Source organism: Protopterus annectens, chromosome 3.part0, assembly GCF_019279795.1.
Source record: "Protopterus annectens isolate FY-2018-M chromosome 3.part0, PAN1.0, whole genome shotgun sequence".
Taxonomy (NCBI): Eukaryota; Metazoa; Chordata; order Ceratodontiformes; family Protopteridae; genus Protopterus; species Protopterus annectens.
In genome coordinates, this window is record NC_056731.1 from 851,745,720 (window position 1) to 851,767,297 (window position 21,578).

Here is a 21,578-nt window from a genome sequence, read left to right on the forward strand (position 1 = left end):
GATTTTTTATGCACTGTCCATGTCAGAATCTCAACAGTCATACTCCAAATGTCCATATTTTTGCTTATAGTTTTGGTCTGTTCCTCATAAAAATTGTAGTTTTCTGGCAAGCCACGTGGGGATTGAAATTACAGTGAAAGACGTTTTAGGTTCAGACTTCATATTCTTCTGAAAATGCACGCTAACACACGACTTCTTTTTCTAGCAACTTTCTAAATTTATAAGAACAATATTTAAAATCTGTCCATATTTCTGGACCTTTGTCCCTCCATTATGTTGGGCCTTCTCCAAATTTCTTTCATTGAGTAAATTTACAAAAAAACTGCAACATATTAGTTTCTCTGTTACTTCTCCTGTATTGCAGTGATGTACTGTGCAAGTGTGGGAACGTAAGCCCCATATGCATGCAAAGTATGTTGGCGAACAAGGAAGAACACGGAGGAACACTACAGCACTGTTATGCAAAGACATTATATAAAAAAAAAAGTAAGCAATGTCTTTCTTAAATAATGTTATTGTGTAATTGCAATAATCCATGCTTGTATGTGGGTATATCTGGATTTACCCACGCACAATTGTGGATTATTGCTGTAATATGCAATAGTAAAACATACCTCAAAATAACACAATAAATGCAGAACAATGCCAAAAAAATATTACTGAAGCTGTATGAACCAATAAGGACAGACTTGAGCAGCATTTTTCTCTATTTGAAGATTTCTACACCTTTTTTGTTTGCTTGAAACCCATATCACCCATCCAGTAAAAATGAAGCAAGTATGCTTTTGTTTTGGTCCCAGAATACATTGGTCCTTTAGCAGTCTGGAAAGTATTGCTAGACCTGGAGACTTGTGTTTGTGAAATTAATAGTCCTGTGTCCGTTAATAGGCATGTTCATATTAATTGCATATGCCTGCTTTATAGCGCATTGTCTCCGATTTTTTTCATTTGAAAAGCAAGCTATCTGAAGTAGGCACTTCATTTGTCAGCAACCTTTGGGATACGGATCCGATCTCGGATCCAAGCCAGCTACTTCTACAACAGCATAGATCCGAGCTCCAAGCTCCTCCCTTTACCCATAATCCCCTGCCAACCCTGACTGACCTCAGATCTAGTTTGCCACGCTTCAAGCTACAAGCTGGATTTTCGTGCTCCTGCTACTTTGTGGATTTGTGAGAAAAATTTTCTATTTTTATTCCCCTTTTCTTAGTGTGAGTGAGAGCGAGTGTTTAGGTACCCCATAGCCCTTTATCTCTCTCAATTTAATTTAATTTCATTTGTGGTTAATTTTTCCTCCCTGCCCTCGCTGGTTGTAGTGTGTGTTTGTGGTGTGTGTAGGGGCCTAGTGAGTGTGTTTTCTGTGCTACTATGTCGGAGGCCCCTAAAGCCATCTTTTCAAAGTGCACCAAGTGTGGCCATAAGCTTTCACCGGCGGATGGCCACACCCGGTGCGTTAGGTGCCTTGGGGTTGAACACCTCTCCTCGGATTGTGCGATTTGCGCGGCGTTCAACCCCAGGGCACTTAAGGACCGGAGGTCGAAGCTGATTCTGGTGGGCCTTTTGCCCTCGGATTCGGCTCCGGCCTCCAGTGCTTCTGTAGCCGCTACCCAGCCCTCGGTGGCAGCCTCCCCTGTCTTCCTCCGGCCGGGACTCAACCTCCCGCTTCGGCTCCGGAGGAGAGGGAGACCGGGAAAGCCAAACGAAGAGAGAAGCACCATAAGTGGCGGGCCGAGGACTCCTCCTCGGCCCCACCCGCCAAATGATCTTCTCCCTCCAGAGTTTCTGGATCGCCTCCTCCTCGGCTCCGGTCCCCTTGCTTCTCACCGGGACCCGAGGAGGAGGGGACCCGGTCCCCGTCGAGGTCATCGAGGCGGCACTCTAGGTCTGCCTCAGTGGCCTCTTCGAGGTCTACTTTTTTAGCATGTCAGATGCAGACATGGACCGGATGATGAGGAGGTTCATCCAGGCCCAGCTGCAGATGGGAGTGCTCTTGCTCAACCCCATTTTTTGCTCCAATCGCTCCTTCTCCAACCCGCTTTCCGGGTTCGGAGCCGAGCCGCGTTGGATCCGGGGGTGGGTCGGAGCCGACAGTACTGGGTACTTCGGCTCCGACTGGTCCCTCGAGCTTGTCGGATCCGACCTCTCGGAGCCGTGGACTGAGCTTCGGATCTGAGGGATTCGGTGTGACTTCGGCTCCATCCCGGTCAGAGCACACGGGTCCTTCGGATCCGATGGTCTCGGCCCTGGGTCCGGTCCCCGCTTCGGATCCGAGTGGGAGTCGACTCTCGGATCCTATCAAGGGCGGCTCCCTATCGGCTTTCGCTGTGGTAGAGAGGAAACTTGAGTGCATCCGGGCCTTCGGTCCTGGCTTCGGCTCCCCCCTGCACTCCCTCTCAGCTGGTTCAGGCTCCCATCACCTGGCCTTCGGGGCAGCCTGCTTCAGCGCCTCTGGGTGTTCCTTTGGAACATGACATTGCTGGTGAGACTTCCTCGGACAGTCCCCCCGAGGAGGTTCCTCACAAGGCTAAGTGTAAGAGGAGGCACGTGGACTCCCCCGAGTCCCTTACGGAAGATACGGACTTAGATGAAGGGGAAGGCTCCCCAAGGTCACCCCCCGAGGATGTCTCCTTTGGAGACATCATGGAAATGCTCAGGATTAGGGGAGGGTGGCCTGCCCCCAAGGCTTCCTCCGATGAGTCCGTATTCCTAGAGGCGTTCGAAGCAGGGCCATCTACCTTTTGGGTGTCCCCTCCCCCCGACCCCCTGGTGGACCTTATCTCCACCAGGGTTTGGAAGGAGCCGGACACTGTACAGCCAGTCCCCAAGCGCCCAGATAGGATCCTGAGTCCCCCTGCAGAAAGAACCCACTGGAGCAGAGGTCCCCACGTGGATGCCATGTTGGTGGCGGCAGCCACCAAGAGGGAGTTGGCTCAGGAGAGCTCTGCGGTCCTCCCACCGAGCAAGGAGTCTCGGGCGATGGACCGCTTTGGGAAGCGGGCCTTCAGTTCAGCAACCTTCTCCATGAGGGCGCTGAACTATGGCACACGTCATCCAGATGCAGCGAGATCTAATAAAAGAATACGCTGCCTCCCCCCCATAGTCCATGTCGGAAGGCGACAAACAGCTGTAGTCCTCCCGAATGTCCACTCTACGTTCCATCTCTAACACCTCTATGCGGCTCTTGTCTCACGCCACAGAAGGAGCCGCTAGAGCTGGCGGAGCCGGCCTGGTAATGAGGCACCAAGCCTGGCTCCGACATTGTGACTTCTCTGAACCCTTTAAGGCGTCATTCGCGAATGCCCCCTTTGATGGTTCTGCACTGTTTGGCAAAACCGTTCGCGACACTTTAGTCCAGATCGAGAAAGATGGGAAGACGTTGTCTGCCGTCGGAGTCCGCTTCTCTGCTCCCCAGAGGTCCTTTTCTAAGAACCAAAAGGGTGAGAAGATCTGTTTCCAGAAATCGCATCAGTCCCAGTCTGCTCCGGACAACCAGTCCTCTCGTGGCAGAGGAGGACAGGGAGGACGCCGCCCTAGAGGCAGAGGGGGTCCCAGAAATTTTGGGTCCAGAGAACCCTTCTCTGAGAGGCCCACGCAGAACCCCTGAGGGGTTGCCCGGCTGCTCCACTCTGGAGGCAGTCGGGGGGCGTTTTTCGATGCACCTAGCAATGTGGGAGTCCATAACAACAGATCGCTGGGTGCTTCGCATCATATCCAGAGGTTACCAAATTCCCTTTATTGTAACCCCCAAAACCAGAAGCCTCCCCGACATACCACCCAATCAGAGGGAGGCGGCTGCTACAGAAATTCAGCAGCTTTTACAAAAAAGAGCCATCCAACCCATCCCCCCAGATCAGCTCGGATCAGGGTTTTACTCCAGGTTCTTTCTGATGCCAAAAAAGATGGGGGACTTGAGGTCCATCCTCGACCTCTCTCTCTTGAACCTGGCAGTACCCAAACAAAAGTTCCGGATGGTCACGCTGCAATCTATTCTCCCCCTGTTACGGGAGAACGACTGGATGTGCTCGATAGCGTACTATCACATTCTTGTGGACAGATGCTCCAGGAGGTTCTTCTGCTTCCGGCTGGGAGCCCAGTCACTTTCAGTTCAGGGCCCTCCCCTTCGGTCTCACCTCAGTCCCCAGGGTGTTCACCAAAGTCTTGGCGGTTATAGCGGCCCACCTGAGGCTTCAGGGAATTCAGGTCTTTCCGTATCTGGACGACTGGCTCCTCATCGCCCCAACAAGGCATCTGCTCTGTTCAGGCAGGGATTACTTCCTCAATCTTGCTCCACGCCTAGGGTTGTCTGTCGACATGGCCAAATCCTCTCTGGCTCCAACACAGGTAATAGATTTCATAGGGGCGAGATTGGATTCCAGGCTAATGCTTGCTTTCCTGATTCCAGATCGGCTTCAGAACCTGAGGTTGCATGTTCAGGCCATTCTCCAACTTCCTGCTCCACCGGCGGAATTGATCCTGAGGGCTCTAGGGTCCATGGCGGCAGCAATTTCTCTGCTGCCCTTAGCCCGTCTAAATATGAGGGTCCTGCAGTGGACCCTCCAGGTGCAATGGTCCCTGTCTTGCAACCCCCTGTCCCATCCCATTCCCCTAAGCAGGGCTTACAGAGGGTCGCTCGTGTGGTGGCTCCAGTCCCAGAGCCTTCACACGGGACGACCATTCTCGATGCCTCCTCCCATCACCACAGTGACCACGGACGCCTCTCGCCTGGGGTGGGGTGGGGGCACTATTCAGGCAGAACGGTCCAAGGCACGTGGGACGACAAAGAGACCTCCTTGCATATCAATGTCCTAGAGATGAGGGCGGTGCTTTTGACGTTGCAGACACTTCACAGCCTTCTTCCGATTGGGACGATTGCAGTACAAACGGACAACAGGTCAGTTTTCTGGTACATCAACAAACAGGGGGGAACCAGGTCTTATCCTCTTTGTCGTGAGGCCATGAGAGTGTGGGAATGGGCGATATCCACCAACCGCTTTCTCATTGCAATGCACATTCCGGGACGGTCCAACATCCTAGCAGACAGGCTCAGTCGTTCAATTCTGACCCCATACGAATGGTCTCTCAATCCTCTAATAGCGAAGCAAATATTTGCCCAATGGGGGCAACCCTGTTGCGATCTTTTTGCCTCTCCTTCAAATACCAAATGCAACAGTTACTTCGCTCTAATCCCCCCTCAGGGGGAGTCCCCGAGAGACTCTCTAGTACATGCTTGGCCTCCCGGTCTCCTTTACGCTTACCCTCCATTGCCCATGATGCTGAAACTCTTACGGAAAGCCAGTCGGTTGGGGAGCAGAATGATCCTCATTGCCCCATTCTGGCCTCGTCAAACGTGGTTCCCTTACCTATGGTCTCATCTGATTCATCCACCCTGGATTCTGGATCCCCTCCCGGATCTCATTACTCACCCTCTGGGTCTTCCGATCCCCAACCTGGTGAACCTCAAGCTGACATCTTGGTTGCTCCAGTTCCACTCCTGATTAGGACTCCCGGAATCTCCTCACCAGTTAAAGCCATTCTAGTAGCAGCACACAAACCGTCCACCAGAAGGGTCTATCGGAGTAAGTGGAAACGTTTCTCCATCTGGGCGGAGCACCGTCACTTAGATCCTTTCACGGTGCCTCTTACGTCAGAACAAAGGAGAGTACACACTGCATTCTTTGGATGTGCACAGACAATTACGCTTTTATATTCATCGAACTGCTGGTCATAGGCAGTCTGACCAGTTGTTTGTCTCCTTTGCCAAAACCAGTTTAGGCAAGTCAGTTTCTAAAGTTACCCTGTCACGGTGGATAGCTAGTTGTATCCTTTTGGCATATCAGAGTTCGGGAAGGCCTGCACCTCAGGGAGTCCGCGCTCCATTCTACTAGGGCCTTCGCTACTTCAGCGGCTTTTAGATCTAGGGTCCCCTTGGATGATATTTGTTCCGCAGCCACTTGGGCTTCATCTCATACCTTTATCGGCCATTACAAACTGGATGTTGTCTCCAGAGGTAGGGCGTCCTTTGGCTCTGCAGTTCTCCGGAATATTCTTCCATAACGGCCACCCAGGATTCAGGTAGCTGGGGACTCTGTCCCAAAGGTTGCTGACAAATGAAGTGCCTACTTCAGATTAAGAAGTTATGTACTCACCATAACGTTCCATCTGAGTAGGTATCTTCATTTGTCTGCAACCATCCCCCGCTCCTTCCCCCTGACCTATATGATTCTGTTTTGGATCCTTCTTAGATAAACCCCTTCCGGGGCACAGTAACAGTTGTTATATTGGGCAAACTTGATCTAAGGTCAGTCAGGGTTGGCAGGGGATTATGGGTAAAGGGAGGAGCTAGGAGCTCAGATCTATGCTGTGGTAGAAGTTGCCGGCTCGGATCCGAGATCAGATCCGTATCCCAAAGGTTGCAGACAAATGAAGATACCTACTCAGATGGAACGTTATGGTGAGTACATAACTTCTTATTATGACCAGTTTCTTGAATAAATGAGGCCCCGATAAAGCCACCTGCTCTTCATCATTGTTGTTTAATCTCAAATTCTCAGAGTTGGCTTGGTTCTTAACTCTAGGCTTACTGTACTTTTGGCCCCAGCAGTTTCCTATTGTTATAATTGTTTGAACTATCATTAACATGCATAAAAAGCATACTGTTCTACCTCTACACACAATCTGGATGAAGCTGAAAATGGTCGACAAAGGCCCAAAATTTGGGACTAGTTTTAAATAATATAAACATAAAAAGTTGATAGAATTACAGGTTTTGTATTAGCATTTATTTTCTGAATGATAACAAATCCAAAACTCAAATGTGCGTCAGTATTTAGTGATTTCAGTTTTCAGTAATTTACAAGAAAAAACACAGAATTTATGAGAAACCGTCCAAAAATATGAGGCAAGCATCTGGATTGTTGAGAGGTACGGAACAAAGTCTTTTGAGGCAATTTTTTTCCCCCATGTGGTACACCCATATTTATTTATTTGTTTTGGCAAACTGAGTAGATAGACTAGTGATCAGGGACCCTTTTGAGCCATAAACCAGGCTAATAGAAGTACAGCATTATTAGACTAATACGGTATTGAAACCAAGGCAAATTCTTGGGGTTTTTGAAAGTGAGTGAACAAATTAAGTATTCTCTTCACTCCTGCTGTTACTACCAGAGTATGATATTTATTTTATACTGGAGAATACAGTTAAGGGAGTATTTGTTTAAATGTTGCTGTATACCACCACCTTTTAACATGCATATTTTTCTTAATGAATGTCTCCAGCCAGTCAAAGTATTTGAATGTAGTTTGGATTTCTTAAGGCGGATATGAAATTGCCCATATGTGATGCCTGACTAAATATTTAGCTAGTGCAGGGCAGTAGTAAGCAACAGATTTCTAACATGATTCTTTAACCCTATCCTGTCATCCTCTTGGCTGTGGTTGTGTCGAATTCCTTCTTTGGCTTACTGATATAATAACTTGTACAGTTATACTTTTGTGCAGTTGTCCGAGGCTAGTTGGATGTGAGATATGACTTCTTAAAGCTTTGTTCATTTTCCTTCAAGGCTCTGTTTTTGTGTTTTGGTGTGCTTGCCTAAACAGTGCTGCATTAAATGTCGCCATATTTTAATGTAAAATGAAAAAAAAAAAAAACTCTACTGATTTTGTGGTGCAGAAGGATGTAGCACGGACTGCACCCCTAGAGATCCAGGTTCATTTATCAGACCCAGGCAGTAGAGAATTCAGATTGGTGGAAGGGATCTATGGAGACTAGAAGCAGTACTACTGCAGTCATCAGGGCTGGGGTTGGGGTAGTTAGGCTCCTCTACTTGAAAACCTCCTGGTGAAGGCCAGGGGAGGTAGCCATTTGACTTGTGAAGTGTCTGTGGTGTTGCTGGTTTGAATGTGTAGAATGCACACCAATGAGGTTGTTGTAGGCCCTGCTACAGTAGTGAGTTCTACAGCTACAAAGCAGAGGGGTGATACTACACTAGGATTTGACACAGCTGACACATGCTGTAAAGCGAACCGTGTTCCCAGATTCTCTCTCCTTTTGTGGTGGCCTTGATACAAAAGGCTTTGTGGGTTTGTGAGCTCTAAGGAGCAAAAGGGGTCAGGAGACGCAGCATGTCACATACTAAGGCAACTATTTTTACTGTTCAGAGTAGGGCCAGTGTTCTAGTAATGTACTCTTCCTGCTGCCTCTCACTTTATTGATTTGGCAGTTCCAGAAAAATTCTAATGATAAAACTTAAAATTGCTTAGTACATATTTTAATGCTTAATTAATGCAAGTTATAGTAAAAGTTGGATGTTAAGTTGTCAATCTCGCCTTCATTCTTGCTGGATGGGTTCGGAGCCGATCCTCGGCTCCGACTTGGCACTTGCTTTAGCTTGAGAACTCCTTTTACCAGCTCGAGGCAACCCTATATCCCATGATGCAAGGCGGAACTACCTCAGATCTCGTTTGCCGCTTAGCGTAAGAGGTCTCCTTTGCCAGCTGAGGTAAGTTGTTTTTTGTCAAAAAAAAGCTTAGTTAGGGATTTATTTCTCCCTTTTTTCCCCTTTCATAGTGTGTAGTGTTTCTACAGCCCACCCTATTCCCCTTATAGTTAAAAACTTTTAAATTCTTTTCATAATTGTAAAACAGTTTTAAGTTAGGCCTAGACCCCATTAGTTAATCCCTACCTGTGTGTCTGTGTGTTTGGGGATTAATTGTGTGTTTGTTGGGGTGTGTGTGACTTTCTTCCTCTAGGACTATGTCAAAGGAAGGCAAGGTCTCAGGCTTCAAGAAGTGTGACTCGTGCTGTCAGAAAATGTCTCTGACAGACGGTCACACTTCTTGTGTTTACTGCCTGGGGCCTTTGCACCTGCAGGACTCCTGTGCTTTGGGTCACTCTTTTAGCCAGAGAGTCCTGCAGGAAAGGAGGAATAAATTGATCCTCCGTGGCTTACTTAAGCCAGAAGGTTCTTCCTCTAAAACAGGGTCTAGTAAACCTTCTAAGCCACCGAAGGTTCAGGCTACAGTATCTAAGCCTCCTCCAGTGGCTCCGGCTCCGTCGGAGCCGAGATCGGCTCCGGCTGGAGCCGATCTTTCTGCTTCAAGTTAGTGGGTTCGCACCGATTGGTTCCGACACCGTCCACTGTGGCCTTGTCGGCCGCTGGAGCTGACACCTTATCCAGCATCTGAGCCGAAACCTTCGGCTCCATCTGGAATTCAGGGACTTCGGCTCCGATGACTTCGCCCAAAGAGATCTCTGTCCCCGTCGCTGGAGAGTATCCACTCGGCCCGGGGTCTCCTCTTTGTCGGAGCGGAGCCATCGGAGCCGATCTTCGAGATCTTCCAGGCTGTCTGACCATGACTTAGAGAGGGTGGTAAGCAGGCTGTTGAAGTCGCAGGCACTGGCCCAAATGCTCCATAGCCCATCTCAGCAGACTTCAGCTATTGCTTCACCCCTTGAACTTCCTCCTCCGACTCCCCACCAGAGTTCGGAGCCGGAGCTTCTCGGGACAGCGACTGTTTCGGCCGAGCCAATACATCCTTCGCCGCTCTCGGCTCCGATCTCCTCCTTGAGACCTTCCTTGGAGGGATCCGGTCGTCGAGTTTGCCTTGTCGGCTCCGAGGGGGCTAGTGGCATCGGACCCTTGTCCGACCCCGCTCTCCCTCTCGGGGCTTCAGCTTTGGTAAGCTCGGCACCGACATCGGCCTCGAGCCTTCCTCTCAGTGGAGCCGGAATTCCTGTGTCCTCGAACGGGATATTCCGGTCTCCCGGGGAGGGGAGCCTTTGAGGTGATGAGGAGTGTCCTGGCTCCTGAGCCAGGTCAACGGTCCATCCCTCTAGCTCCTACCTCTTCGGTGCCTGTAGACACCTCTTGCCAGCCTCTTGCTCTCAGGCCCAGGGATTCATCGCCCCAGGTTTCCCCATTGGGAATTTCCTCCTCTTACGAAGTTTCTCCTGATCCTGCAGGTGAACCCCCTCGGAAGAGGACGTGTAAGAGGAAACACACAGACTCCCCTGAGTCTACTACATCTGATACCGACTTAGATGAGTCGGAGGGTTCACCACGATCCCCCTCTGAGGATGTCTCCTTTTCAGACATCCTTGAGCTCCTCAAACAGAGGGGGAATTGGCCATCCATTGATCCCTCCGAGGATGAGTCGGTATACCTGGAGGCTTTGGATCCCGACCCTCCACCTCCTGGGTGTCTCCGCCTTTCGACCCACTTATGCAGGTAGTGGCTCGGAAGGCATGGGCAGCTCCAGATTCTGTGGAACCTGTCCCCAGGAGACCATCCAAGTTTATTACGGCCCCTATGGACAAACAGTTTCTTTCCAAGGGCGTCTCTGTGGATGCTATGGTGGCGGCGGCCACTAAGAAGGAACTGGCGGATCCTTCAGTACCTGTCCATCCTCCTAACAAGGATTCTAGGACCATGGACAGGTATGGAAAGTGGATGTTTTCTTCAGCGACCTTTGCTATGCGTTCGCTGAACTACCTTTGTCACTTCACCAGTCTTCAAAGAGATATTCTCAAGGAACTGGGTGAAGTGGTCCAGGATCCTTCTGCTGCTGGGGCTCAAGAAAAGATTGCCTCACAGCTAGCAATCCTGAATTCCTTATCCAACTCCTCCATGCGGCTCATATCTTATGCGGCCGATGGAGCGAGCAGGGCCGCAGGCACAGGAGTGGCTCTTAGATGCCAAGCCTGGATGCGGCTTTGTAATTTTATGGACCCCTTTAAGGCGTCCTTCACCAATACCCCTTTGATGGTTCGGCTTTGTTCGGACCTCAGGTGAAGGATACCTTGACCAGGTGTGAGCAGGACGGTAAAACTCTTTCTGCCGTTGGAGTCCATTTTTCCACCCTTCTAGACCATATCCCAAGGGTCAGAAGGGAGGGAAGATGTGGTTCCAAAGCCCAAGGAGCTACACCGGACACACGTGGTCAGTTTACCCCCAGAGGCAGAGGGGTAACAATAACAGACGCCCTAGAGGCAGGGGGTCCTCAGAACCAGGGCAACAGGGAGTCTCTTCCTGAGAAGCCCTTTCAGCACCCTGAGGTGTTGCCCGACTGTCCACCCTTGGAGGCAGTCGGGGGAAGGATTTCGCTGTACCCAGTAACCTGGCATTCCCTCTCACAAGATATGTGGGTACAGTCGATCATATCCGAGGGTTACAAAATCCCTTCGAAAGGTATCCTGACCTCAACAATCCCTTCCAGACATCTCACCCGGTCAAAGGGATTTGGCAGAACAGGAGGTTTCAAAGCTCCTAGGAAAAAGAGCCGTCCAGACTGTTCCGGCAGACCAAGTAGGATCCGGCGTCTACTCAAGATTCTTTTTGGTCCCCAAAAGGATGGGAGATTGGAGACCAATATTAGACCTGAGCAGTCTAAACAGATTTGTCAAGAAGGCAAGATTCCGGATGGTCACGCTTCAGTCCATTCTGCCCTTTCTGGGCAAGGACAGCTGGATGTGCTGTATAGACCTTCAGGACGCGTACTATCACATAAAGATTCACAGGCGCTCCAGAAGGTTTCTCCACTTTTGGCTAGGGACTAGTCATTACCAATTCAGAGCCCTGCCCTTTGGCCTCACTTCAGCCCCCAGAGTGTTTACCAAATGCATGGCAGTGGTCACAGCTCATCTGAGACGTCAAGGATTCCAGGTGTTTCCTTATTTGGACGACTGGCTCCTCTCCGCCACCACCAGGTGTCAACTTCTTCAGACCAGAGACTACACTCTGCAGCTTTGCAAGAGTTTGGGGATTTCGGCAAATTTCGAAAAATCTTCTCTGCGGCCTTGCCAATCTATCACCTTTATAGGCGCAGAATTAAACACCATCAAAATGTTAGCCAGACTAACAGATCAAAGAATTCGGGACATCCAAAAATTTGTTCGAATTCTATTGCAGAGCAGCAAGGTCAAAGCCAGATTGATACTAAAGGTTCTAGGTCTTATGGCTGCGGCCATTGTTCTTCTACCACTGGCTCGCTTCCACATGCGTCTTCTGCAGTGGATGTTATTCACTCAGTGGTCGTACCACAGTCTTCCGATGAGGCACGAAATCTTAGTCACACAATCGTGCAGAACTCACCTGAACTGGTGGATATCTTCCCCTCTTCTTCATCAGGGCCGACCTTTGTTCTCCCTCCTCCAGTTGCCACAGTTACTACGGATGCCTCTCTGATCGGGTGGGGGCATTATCAGGGCAGGATGGTCCACGGATGTGGCAACCCATAGAATACCATCTGCACATCAATGTCCTGGAGATGAGAGCGGTGCTTTTAACGTTGCAAGCCCTCAACGACTTTCTTCCCTCGGGGACTATTGCAGTACAAACGGACAACATGTCCGTGGTCTGGTACATCAACAAGCAGGGCGGGACCAGGTCCTATCCGTTGTGTCGAGAAGCTCTCAGACTTTGGCAATGGGCAATCTCCTCTCATCGGTTTCTGATAGCAACGCACATCCCGGCAGGTCCAACCTCTTGGCGGACAGGCTGAGCAGATCCATTCTGATGCCTCACGAGTGGTCTCTCAATCAATCTGTAGTGGATCAGATTTTTCTGAAGTGGGGCACACCTTGTTGCGATCTTTTGCTACACCTCAAAACAACAAGTGCCCGATTTTTTCACCCTTTTTCCCTACCAGGCCAACCCCTGAGAGACTCTCTAACCCAGGATTGGCCCCGGGACTTCTGTACGCTTTTCCTCCCTTTCCCTTGATTCCACAAGTCATTCAGAAAGCCACCGTTTTGAGGGCCAAGTTGATTCTCATTGCCCTTTACTGGCCTCGACAAATTTGGTTTCCGTCTCTGCATCGTCACCTCCTGGTGCAGCCCTGGCATCTGGACCCAGTTCCGGATCTCTTGATCCACCAGTCGGGTCAGCAGCACCGGGCCATTCATTCTCTCAACCTCACTGCTTGGTTGCTCCACTTCCTTCCCTAGCCAGGCTTCCGATGATCTCTGATTCAGTCAGAGACATCTTAGTGTCTTCTTTAAAGTCGTCCACCAGAACTGTTTATGCTAGCAAGTGGCGACGTTTTTCTATTTGGGCAAATTCCAGGAATATTGATCCCTTTACTGCTCCTGTGCATTCTGTTTTAGATTTCCTGGCTGAAGTTTTTCATTCAGGATCTTCTTCATCTACAGTTAAAGTTCAACTGGCTGCTATTTCCAAGTATCATGTTGGCTTGCATGATGATAACATTATGTCTCATAGATTATGCAAGGCTTTTCTGAGAGGAGTTTTTCTCCTAAAGCCGCTGATAAAGCATCCTCCTCCGCAATGGGATCTAAATTTAATGTTGGCATCCTTGATGCTACCTCCCTTCGAACCGTCTGCTTCATGTTCTTTGAAATTATTGACCTGGAAAACTATATTCTTACTGGCTGTCACTTCAGCAAGAAGGGTTTCCGAGATTCAAGCTCTCTGCATTCGTTCCCCTTACTTGGTTTTTCATAAGGACAGGGTATCCTTAAGAACGAACCCATCCTTTCTCCCCAAGGTTGTGTCTCAAACCAACATTAACCAATCCATAGATCTACCAGTCTTTTTCCCAAACTATTCTGACAGAGCTGAACAAAAGCTTCATTTTTTGGATGTCCATCGTCAGCTCGGGTACTATTTGCATAGAACGGAACATTCAGGAAATCGGACCAATTATTTGTCTCCTATGCAGAAAACAGGATAGGTCTTCCAGTTTCTAAAGTGACCTTATCCAGATGGTTGTCTTCCACCATTTCCTATGTGTACTCTCTGAGGCAAGCAACTACCTTCTAAACCGAAAGCACACTCAACCAGGAGTCTATCCACTTCTGCAGCCTTTCAGGATAGACTACCCATTGATACCATTTGTGCAGCAGCTACTTGGGCCACTCCTCATACCTTTGTCTCTCATTACAAGTTAGACTTGGCCTCCAGAGACAGGGCCAGTTTTGGTTCCACAGTTCTCAAGAGTCTGTTCCATTGAGCCACCCGGGATACAGGTGCTAGGGACGCGGTCCCATCCAGCAAGAATGAAGGTGAGATTGACAACTTAACATTTAGAAGTTATGTACCTACCATAACGTTCCATGTTAGTTGTCTTCTCTCGCCTTCTTTCTTGCGTCCCTCCTTCCCCCTGGCCTGGACAGATCTTGAAGAGTTCCTATCAGGTTGTTTCCTCCTGAGCCTTCATTTGAGGACTCTTATTATGAACTTGGGTTTCCTAATTATGTTAGGTTAGTCCTTAGCAGGGTAGGTTAGCTACCAAACGAGATCTGAGGTAGTTCCGCCTTGCATCATGGGATATAGGGTTGCCTCGAGCTGGTAAAAGGAGTTCTCAAGCTAAAGCAAGTGCCGAGTCGGAGCCGAGGATCGGCTCCGAACCCATCCAGCAAGAAAGAAGGCGAGAGAAGACAACTAACATGGAATGTTATGGTAGGTACATAACTTCTAATTTATGAACATCTGAGGGGGTTGTGAATATACCGATGAAAATGCCGTATGTTACATCAGTGGCAAGGCTTTAAACAAGTAGTGTATTTTGCCTTTTATAAAAAGGTATGGCGTTTGAGTTATGTTTACTGTAAACCAAGTATATGATTATTTAATGTCAAATTTTCTAGTGAATAGTTGTGGGCCTTAATTAAATTGTAATCTAACATGTCTTTCTTCTTTTCAAAACAGTTTGCAGACATTTTTGCTGGATGGGAATAGTCTTCATTCTCTCCCTCCTGAACTTTCCAACTTACAGCAGTTGAATTATCTTGGCCTGTCATTCAATGACTTCATTGACATTCCAGTAGTATTTCAGAACTTGACATCCGTGGAGAAACTCTGCATGGCTGGAAATTGCTTGGACACGTTGAACCTGCAGATCTTGAGTAGAATGTCCCACATCCGTCATGTAGATTTAAGGTATTGACTTTGTATGTCGCTTAGCATGTTCAGTTTTCCAGTAAATTTTACATTGCATCTACTTAGAACTGTGAAATGCAAATTGACTTCACTGCATCTTGATGGGATAAGTGTTGTATACACTTAATTCATTTGATGCATGTTTACCATATAAGGTGCAGTCCAGTACTATGTAACACAGTATTCTGTTTCATAAGCTGCTGCTGTGCTAATTAAATCAATATATACTTGTGTAATGTTCCCAACATCCCGACCAGGAGCATTAAAAAAAGATAACCATGCTCAGTGTTATAAACCGTATTACTTTTTGGTCTTATTTTTGCTCATGTTTGCTTATATTTGCAGAGCATGACTGATATTTTTTTTTGTCCATGTTTTCTGTGGAATTCAAACACTATTCGCATAATCGTCAGTATGCAACTGTTGACACTCCTCCCGTAACCTTAGGGCATAACTGAGGGTCCAGTTGAGTACTTTTCCCACTTTTGGAAACTGTTTAGGGAAAAAGAAGAATGCACTACAGAGGAAAGGTCTGAGACATTGGAGCTGTTCACGTTGAAGATGGAAGAGAAAGGATAAGAGAATAGAATGGACTACCAGAATGTGTTCTATAAAGCAAAATTACTTAATCCTTTAAAAGGGCAAAGATTTGAGAGTATTCAAAGGAAGGGCAACAGCAGTGTGCAGGTAGCACAGCTGGCTGGATTGGCTAGACACTTCATCTATTTTCTGGTTCTTTAAATATTCACATGGTAGTTAGTCAGTGTTTGCTGAATTTTGTTATTTGCTAGTAATTACAGGTGTGGGGGTAGTCACATTCTTTCATTTCCTGTCCTTGCCTATTTAAGTGGTACAGTGTGAAATATTTTCTGCTTAAAAACCTCAGCTTTGGCCGGCTAACAACTTGCTATATTCAACTGGACGTATAAGAGAATTTAAGTACCTTTATCTGCTTTTTTTTCAAAAAAATTCAGTATTTAAATTGATTTTAACTGTGTGGAAGGAATATTTAGCTGAACTGGAAGTTTTCACTCTGCTCTTCAGTGTGGAAGGAATATTAGCTGAACTGGTAGTTAGTGTTTGCTGAATTTTGTTATTTGCTAGTAATTACAGGTGTGGGGGTAGTCACATTCTTTGATTTCCTGTCCTTGCCTATTTAAGTGGTACAGTGTGAAATATTTTCTGCTTAAAAACCTCAGCTTTGGCCGGCTAAGAACTTGCTATATTCAACTGGACGTATAAGAGAATTTAAGTACCTTTATCTGCTTTTTTTTCAAAAAATACAGTATTTAAATTGATTTTAACTGTGTGGAAGGAATATTTAGCTGAACTGGAAGTTTTCACTCTGCTCTTCAGTTTGTCCGACCCACCCTCCCTGTTTTTGTTTTGGTGTTAATCTTAGTGGCCTTGCAGCTGCCCACCCCTCTTGTAAATTTGTGTTTGGATACTCCTTCTGGGCCCATCTCATTTGCTCACTCAACTGAGTGCAGTGAGATCATATTCTGATTTCAGGCACTCCTACTGTGTACAAAGAGAGCATCTGGGAAACAGAAAAAAAAAAAAAAAAATGTAAGCTTGTTTCCTGCCTTTCCTGTTAAGTGGTATAGACTATTTGTAGGCTTTTGAGCCCCCAAGCCCTTCTGTGTTGGAGGGAAGCCTTCTAGCTTAGTTTTTTTCCCCTATAACTAGCCAGTTTTCTAGTTTCAGCACTCAAATCTGTTTCTTTGATCTCCGCACTTGTTCAGAAAAAAAAAAAATTCATCTGCTTTTACTTTACTTGTGTTTCTACCTACTTTTTTTTACTTTTGCATCATCTTAAAAGTACTCAATTGTATTTATTACTGCTTGGTGTAACTCATTCTAAGCCTTCTGGTTTAAACACTTGGGCTTCGGACCAGTTGTTTTGCACTGAGAGGGTTTGTGGTCTGCACTGTAGTGGCAGAACAGGTAGCTTACATCCTTCTAGGTTGGGAACTGCTGATTGAGGGCTCAGTGTCTGTTATTCTAAAAGTGTATTAATTCTGGTTTAAGCACTTAGGCTTTCAGGCCAGTTATTTTACATTAAGAGGGTTCGTGGTCTGCACTCTTGTGGGAGGAGAGGCTGGACTCTGCCCTTCTGAGCTGGGAATTTCTGATTGAAGGCTTATAGTGCATGCATATCTGAACTGCTTCTTACTGAAGTTGGTGCGCCTTGTTTGCTGTGGCATAGACTGGATTCGGGCCTGCTGGATCTAGCTTTGTTTGTGTAACTTGAGCACTAATCCAGGCATTCTCTAAAGTATTCAGTTGTATTTATTACTGCTTGGTAGTAACTTGATTAAAGTTTAGCTGTCATTCTAAGTCTTTTGGATTAAGCACTTGGGCTTCAGACCAGTTGTTTTACATTAGGAAGGTTTGTGGCATGCACTGTGGTGGCAGGACAGGTAGCTTTCATCCTTCTAAGTTGGGAACTGCTGATTGAGAGCCCAGTGTCTGTTATTCTTAAAGTGTATTAGTTCTGGTTTAGGCACTTGGGCTTCAGGCCAGTTATTTTACATTAAGAAGGTTTGTGGTCTGCACTCTTATGGAAGAAGAGGCTGGACTCTGCCCTTCTGAGCTGAGAATTTCTGGTTAAAGGTTTATAGTGCCTGAATATTTGAACTGTATCTTACTGAAATTGGTACACCTTGTTTGCTGTAGCATAGACTAGATCCAGGCCTGCTGAATATAGCTTTGTTTATATGCTTGTTGTTTGTTTGCTTGTTATTTCCCTGGAACGCTAATTCCACCTAATACGGCTTCTCAGCTTCTGTGGCTCACTAGTGATATCTGCATTGCTTACTGTACTTATTTCCTTGTTTCACTTGAAAGAAAGTTACTGTTTGTCGTTTTTGCATTTAAGTTACCTGTAACACATTGCACTTAAGTTACCTGGCACTTGCTCACTAAAGCAATTATATAAGTCAGCACTAAAAATTAAAAGCACTACACCCTCACTCCCCACTGGCCCTGGTTTTCAATTATTAAGGAATTCCCAATATTATTCTAGCATGTCCAAAGGTCAGTTGTCAATCTCCTCTCCGGTCCAGCTGGTGAATCTGGGAATCTTGAGGCAATGTTACAACTGCCTCATGTACACAGACAACCCTCTCCTCCTCCTAACAAATTCCAACACATGTGAGAGATGCAACCATATAGCCAAACTGGAGGCTAAGCTCTCTCAACTCAGTACTGGCATAACCAGTCAGGAGGAGAAGGAAACCATACTCACTACAATTCCAGTCTCACATAGACCTACCACGACAGCAAACCAAACACATAATCACACAAAAACATACTCAGAGGCTCTAAATAAAGATCTGCCAAGCAGCAGAGACCTCCAAAGCAGACACCCAAGCAGCCGCTACCCCAAAACAAAACACGTGCAACACATATCTCACAAAGCCAGTGTGCCAAACAGTCACAGCCCTTAAGACTACACAACACACCTGATACACTTGTAATAGGTGACTCTATCGTCAGGCACACTGACGTCCCGCTCACCAGGCTGAACAAGGAGAGGGTCACGGTGAGCAGCCTGTCGGGTGCTAGGATCCGCCACATAACACAAGCACTCAGGTCACTCCAAGGCAAGTACAAATATGACTCAGTCATTGTCCATGCTGGTGTGAATGACCTGAGACGTACCTCCCTGGACTACATGAAAAGAGACATAAAGGAGCTCTCTGAGCATGTAGCCCAGGCCGGTATGACCCTGACCTTGAGTAGCATCTTACCCTCACCAAGAATTATGCCACAATATGAAGACAAGATGATCAATTTCAACAATTGGCTTAAGTACTGGTGTCATTCAAAGGGGATCCAATGCCTGTCAGCTTGGGATGATATGCTTGACAAGCCACGATGCTTCGCTAGGGACGGCTTGCACCTGTCACCCCTGGGCTTTCAGATATTGGCAAATGCTCTTGCTACCCCCATAGTGCCTTTTTTAGGCAAGGCTCAAAAGACAAACCCACCTCCATAGGTATCACAAGGGATAAGAATCTAAGAGTAATGCTACTCAACGCCAGAAGTCTAAACCTCAAGATGCACGCACTCGAAACTCTCCTTAGCATGGAGAACATCGATATCTGTGCAGTAACAGAAACCTGGTTCAGGGCTCCCGAGAGCACCCCAGCACTACCAGGTTATACCTCATACCATGCTTTTCGGCCCCAAAACTTGGACCGAACCACAAAAGGAGGGGGAGTATCGATATTCATCAAAGATACCCACACCTCCAGGTTGGTGGCAAAGCACGAAGCATCAGAGACTATCCATGTGCAACTAACAGTGGGTAAAACTGCCTTCCAGTTTATAGCCTGCTACAGACCACCCTCCCAAACCCAGGAACCCCACTCGGCCTTCCTGAGAACACTGGAAAATATGAAGGTCTCTCCAAACACCATTATATTGGGCGACTTCAACTACCCAAACATAGACTGGGAGCATTACTCTAGCTCCAACACCCTAGCCCAAAGGTTCCTAGAATTTATAAACTCAAATGCTATGGAACAACTTGTTACCACTCCCACAAGAGGGGAAAACATACGGGACCTGATCATCACCAACATGGGGACTCTATGCTCCAGACCAGAAGTGTATCCCTCACTGGTAAGATCAGACCATAAACTAATCTCACTGGATATTCACATCCCGACCCCACCCCCTGTCCAGAAAACCACAGTGAAAAACTTCTCTAAAGCAAATTTTACACTCCTCAAAACTGAGGTGGAATCCTTCAAAGCCCCGGCCTGTGGAAAATCTGCCCAGACCGCAGAATCCTTTATAAACGCATTCTATGAACACCTTCAGGAATGCATGGATCATGCGATCCCAAATAAAACCAAGACCCAATCCTCCAAAGGCAGACGTCCTGTCTGGTGGACCCCAGCCATAAACAAACTATACAATAGAAGGAGGAAGCTACTAAATGATAAAGCAAAATCCCAAAAAGGGAAGTCATCACTGATCAGTATTAGCAAAAAACTACGGGCACACATAAAGTTGTCTAAGGCCAGCTTCGAGAGAAAAATTGCACAGGACACTAAGGATAATCACAAGGCTTTCTTTAGTTATGTTAGGAACCTGGGTGGTAATTCCCAGATATGCTCAGAATTAGTCCAAAATGACAAAAAATACACCAAACCCACAGACATTGCCAACATCCTAGCTGACAGGTTCAGTGCAAACTTCTCTCCCCCCCCCCCCATCAAAAGGGCAAATATCTATCCCAGCAGAGTGCTGCCCCCCTGACATCTCAGATGCTCAGGTAAGAGCCGCCCTCTCCAAAGCAAAAAACACAGCATCAATGGGACCAGATGGTGTCCCGGGCTGCGTCCTACATGAACTCAAAGAAGAGCTAAACCCAAACATAAAACTACTGTTCAATCTCAGCCTTACTACAGGATATGTGCCCAAAGAGTGGCGTACAGCAACAGTCGTCCCTCTCCATAAAGGTGGTGCCTCAACGGATCCTGGAAACTATCGCCCCATAAGCCTGACTAGCTTGGTCTGCAAAGCTATGGAAAGGATCATCATGGACCTCATAAATAAAGATATTGGGGACCTACAAACACTGGATCCTACCCAGTTCGGCTTTAAGGGCAGATCCTGCCTCTTAAACCTGGTTGATTTCTTTGAAACAGTCACCAAGGCCATTGGCGAGGGGAAGGTGGTCCACACAGCCTACCTGGACCTCGCAAAAGCCTTCGATACAATACCCCACTCGGGCATTATAGATAAGTTCACCAGCTTAAATATAAACCCCTATGTCACTAGATGGATTGCAAACTGGCTCAAGGACAGAACCCACATGGTTAGAATTGCTGGAGCCATGTCAGACTCCAAACCAGTTACAAGTGGTGTCCCACAAGGCTCAGTCCTGGGACCTATCTTGTTCGGTATATATTTCTCGGAGGTACAGGCCAACACGGAAGGACTGTGGCTGACCAAGTTCGCAGATGACTGCAAACTGGGTGCCATAATCGACTCTCCAGCCGACACAAGCATCCTCCAAAAGGGCCTCATAGAAACAGACAACTGGTGCCAGTGCCATGGCCTCAAGCTAAATGCCAAAAAGTGTATAGTCATCCCCTTTGGCAAAAACAAAGTGCCCACAAATTACCACATAGGTGGAAATCCATTAAGTACAGAAGTAGTAATTAGGGACCTGGGGACACAAGTTGATAGCAATCTCTCATTTGACAACCACGTGGCCAAAGTGGTTAGAAAAACATTTTATATAGCCCACCTAATCATGAAGGGATTCACATCTAGATCAGGGGAGGTCATCATGCCTCTTTACTCATCCCTCATCAGGCCCATAATTGAGTACAATGCCCTTTTGGGATGTACCTTACCAGACACCTGCAGCAACTGGAAAGACCCCAAAAGTACCTCACCAAGAGGATCAAAGGGCTCAAACAGATGCCATATGCTGCCCGGTTAAAGAAACTCCAGCTCTACTCAGTGGCATACCGCCTGTTCAGAGACGATCTGTGCCTGACGTATAAAGCCATGTCCAACCCGAATTAATGGACATGCTGCACCTCAGAAAATCCAAATCCCATCGAGCTACGCTCGAGAGACTTGAACCTCAGCACTGAAATAAATAGGACATGCTGGAGGGACAGATTCATAACCCAGAGGCTCCCTTCACTC

At 47.2% G+C, this 21,578-nt stretch overlaps 1 protein-coding gene across 1 annotated transcript in view; it reads left to right on the plus strand.

Annotated features, from left to right (window-relative positions):
* Positions 1–21,578, plus strand: part of PHLPP1 (PH domain and leucine rich repeat protein phosphatase 1) — a 1,852,281-nt gene that overhangs the window by 872,197 nt on the left and 958,506 nt on the right. Inside the window, 1 exon segment of the mRNA XM_044065187.1 lies at positions 14,667–14,897. Coding sequence (XP_043921122.1) covers positions 14,667–14,897 — 231 coding nt within the window.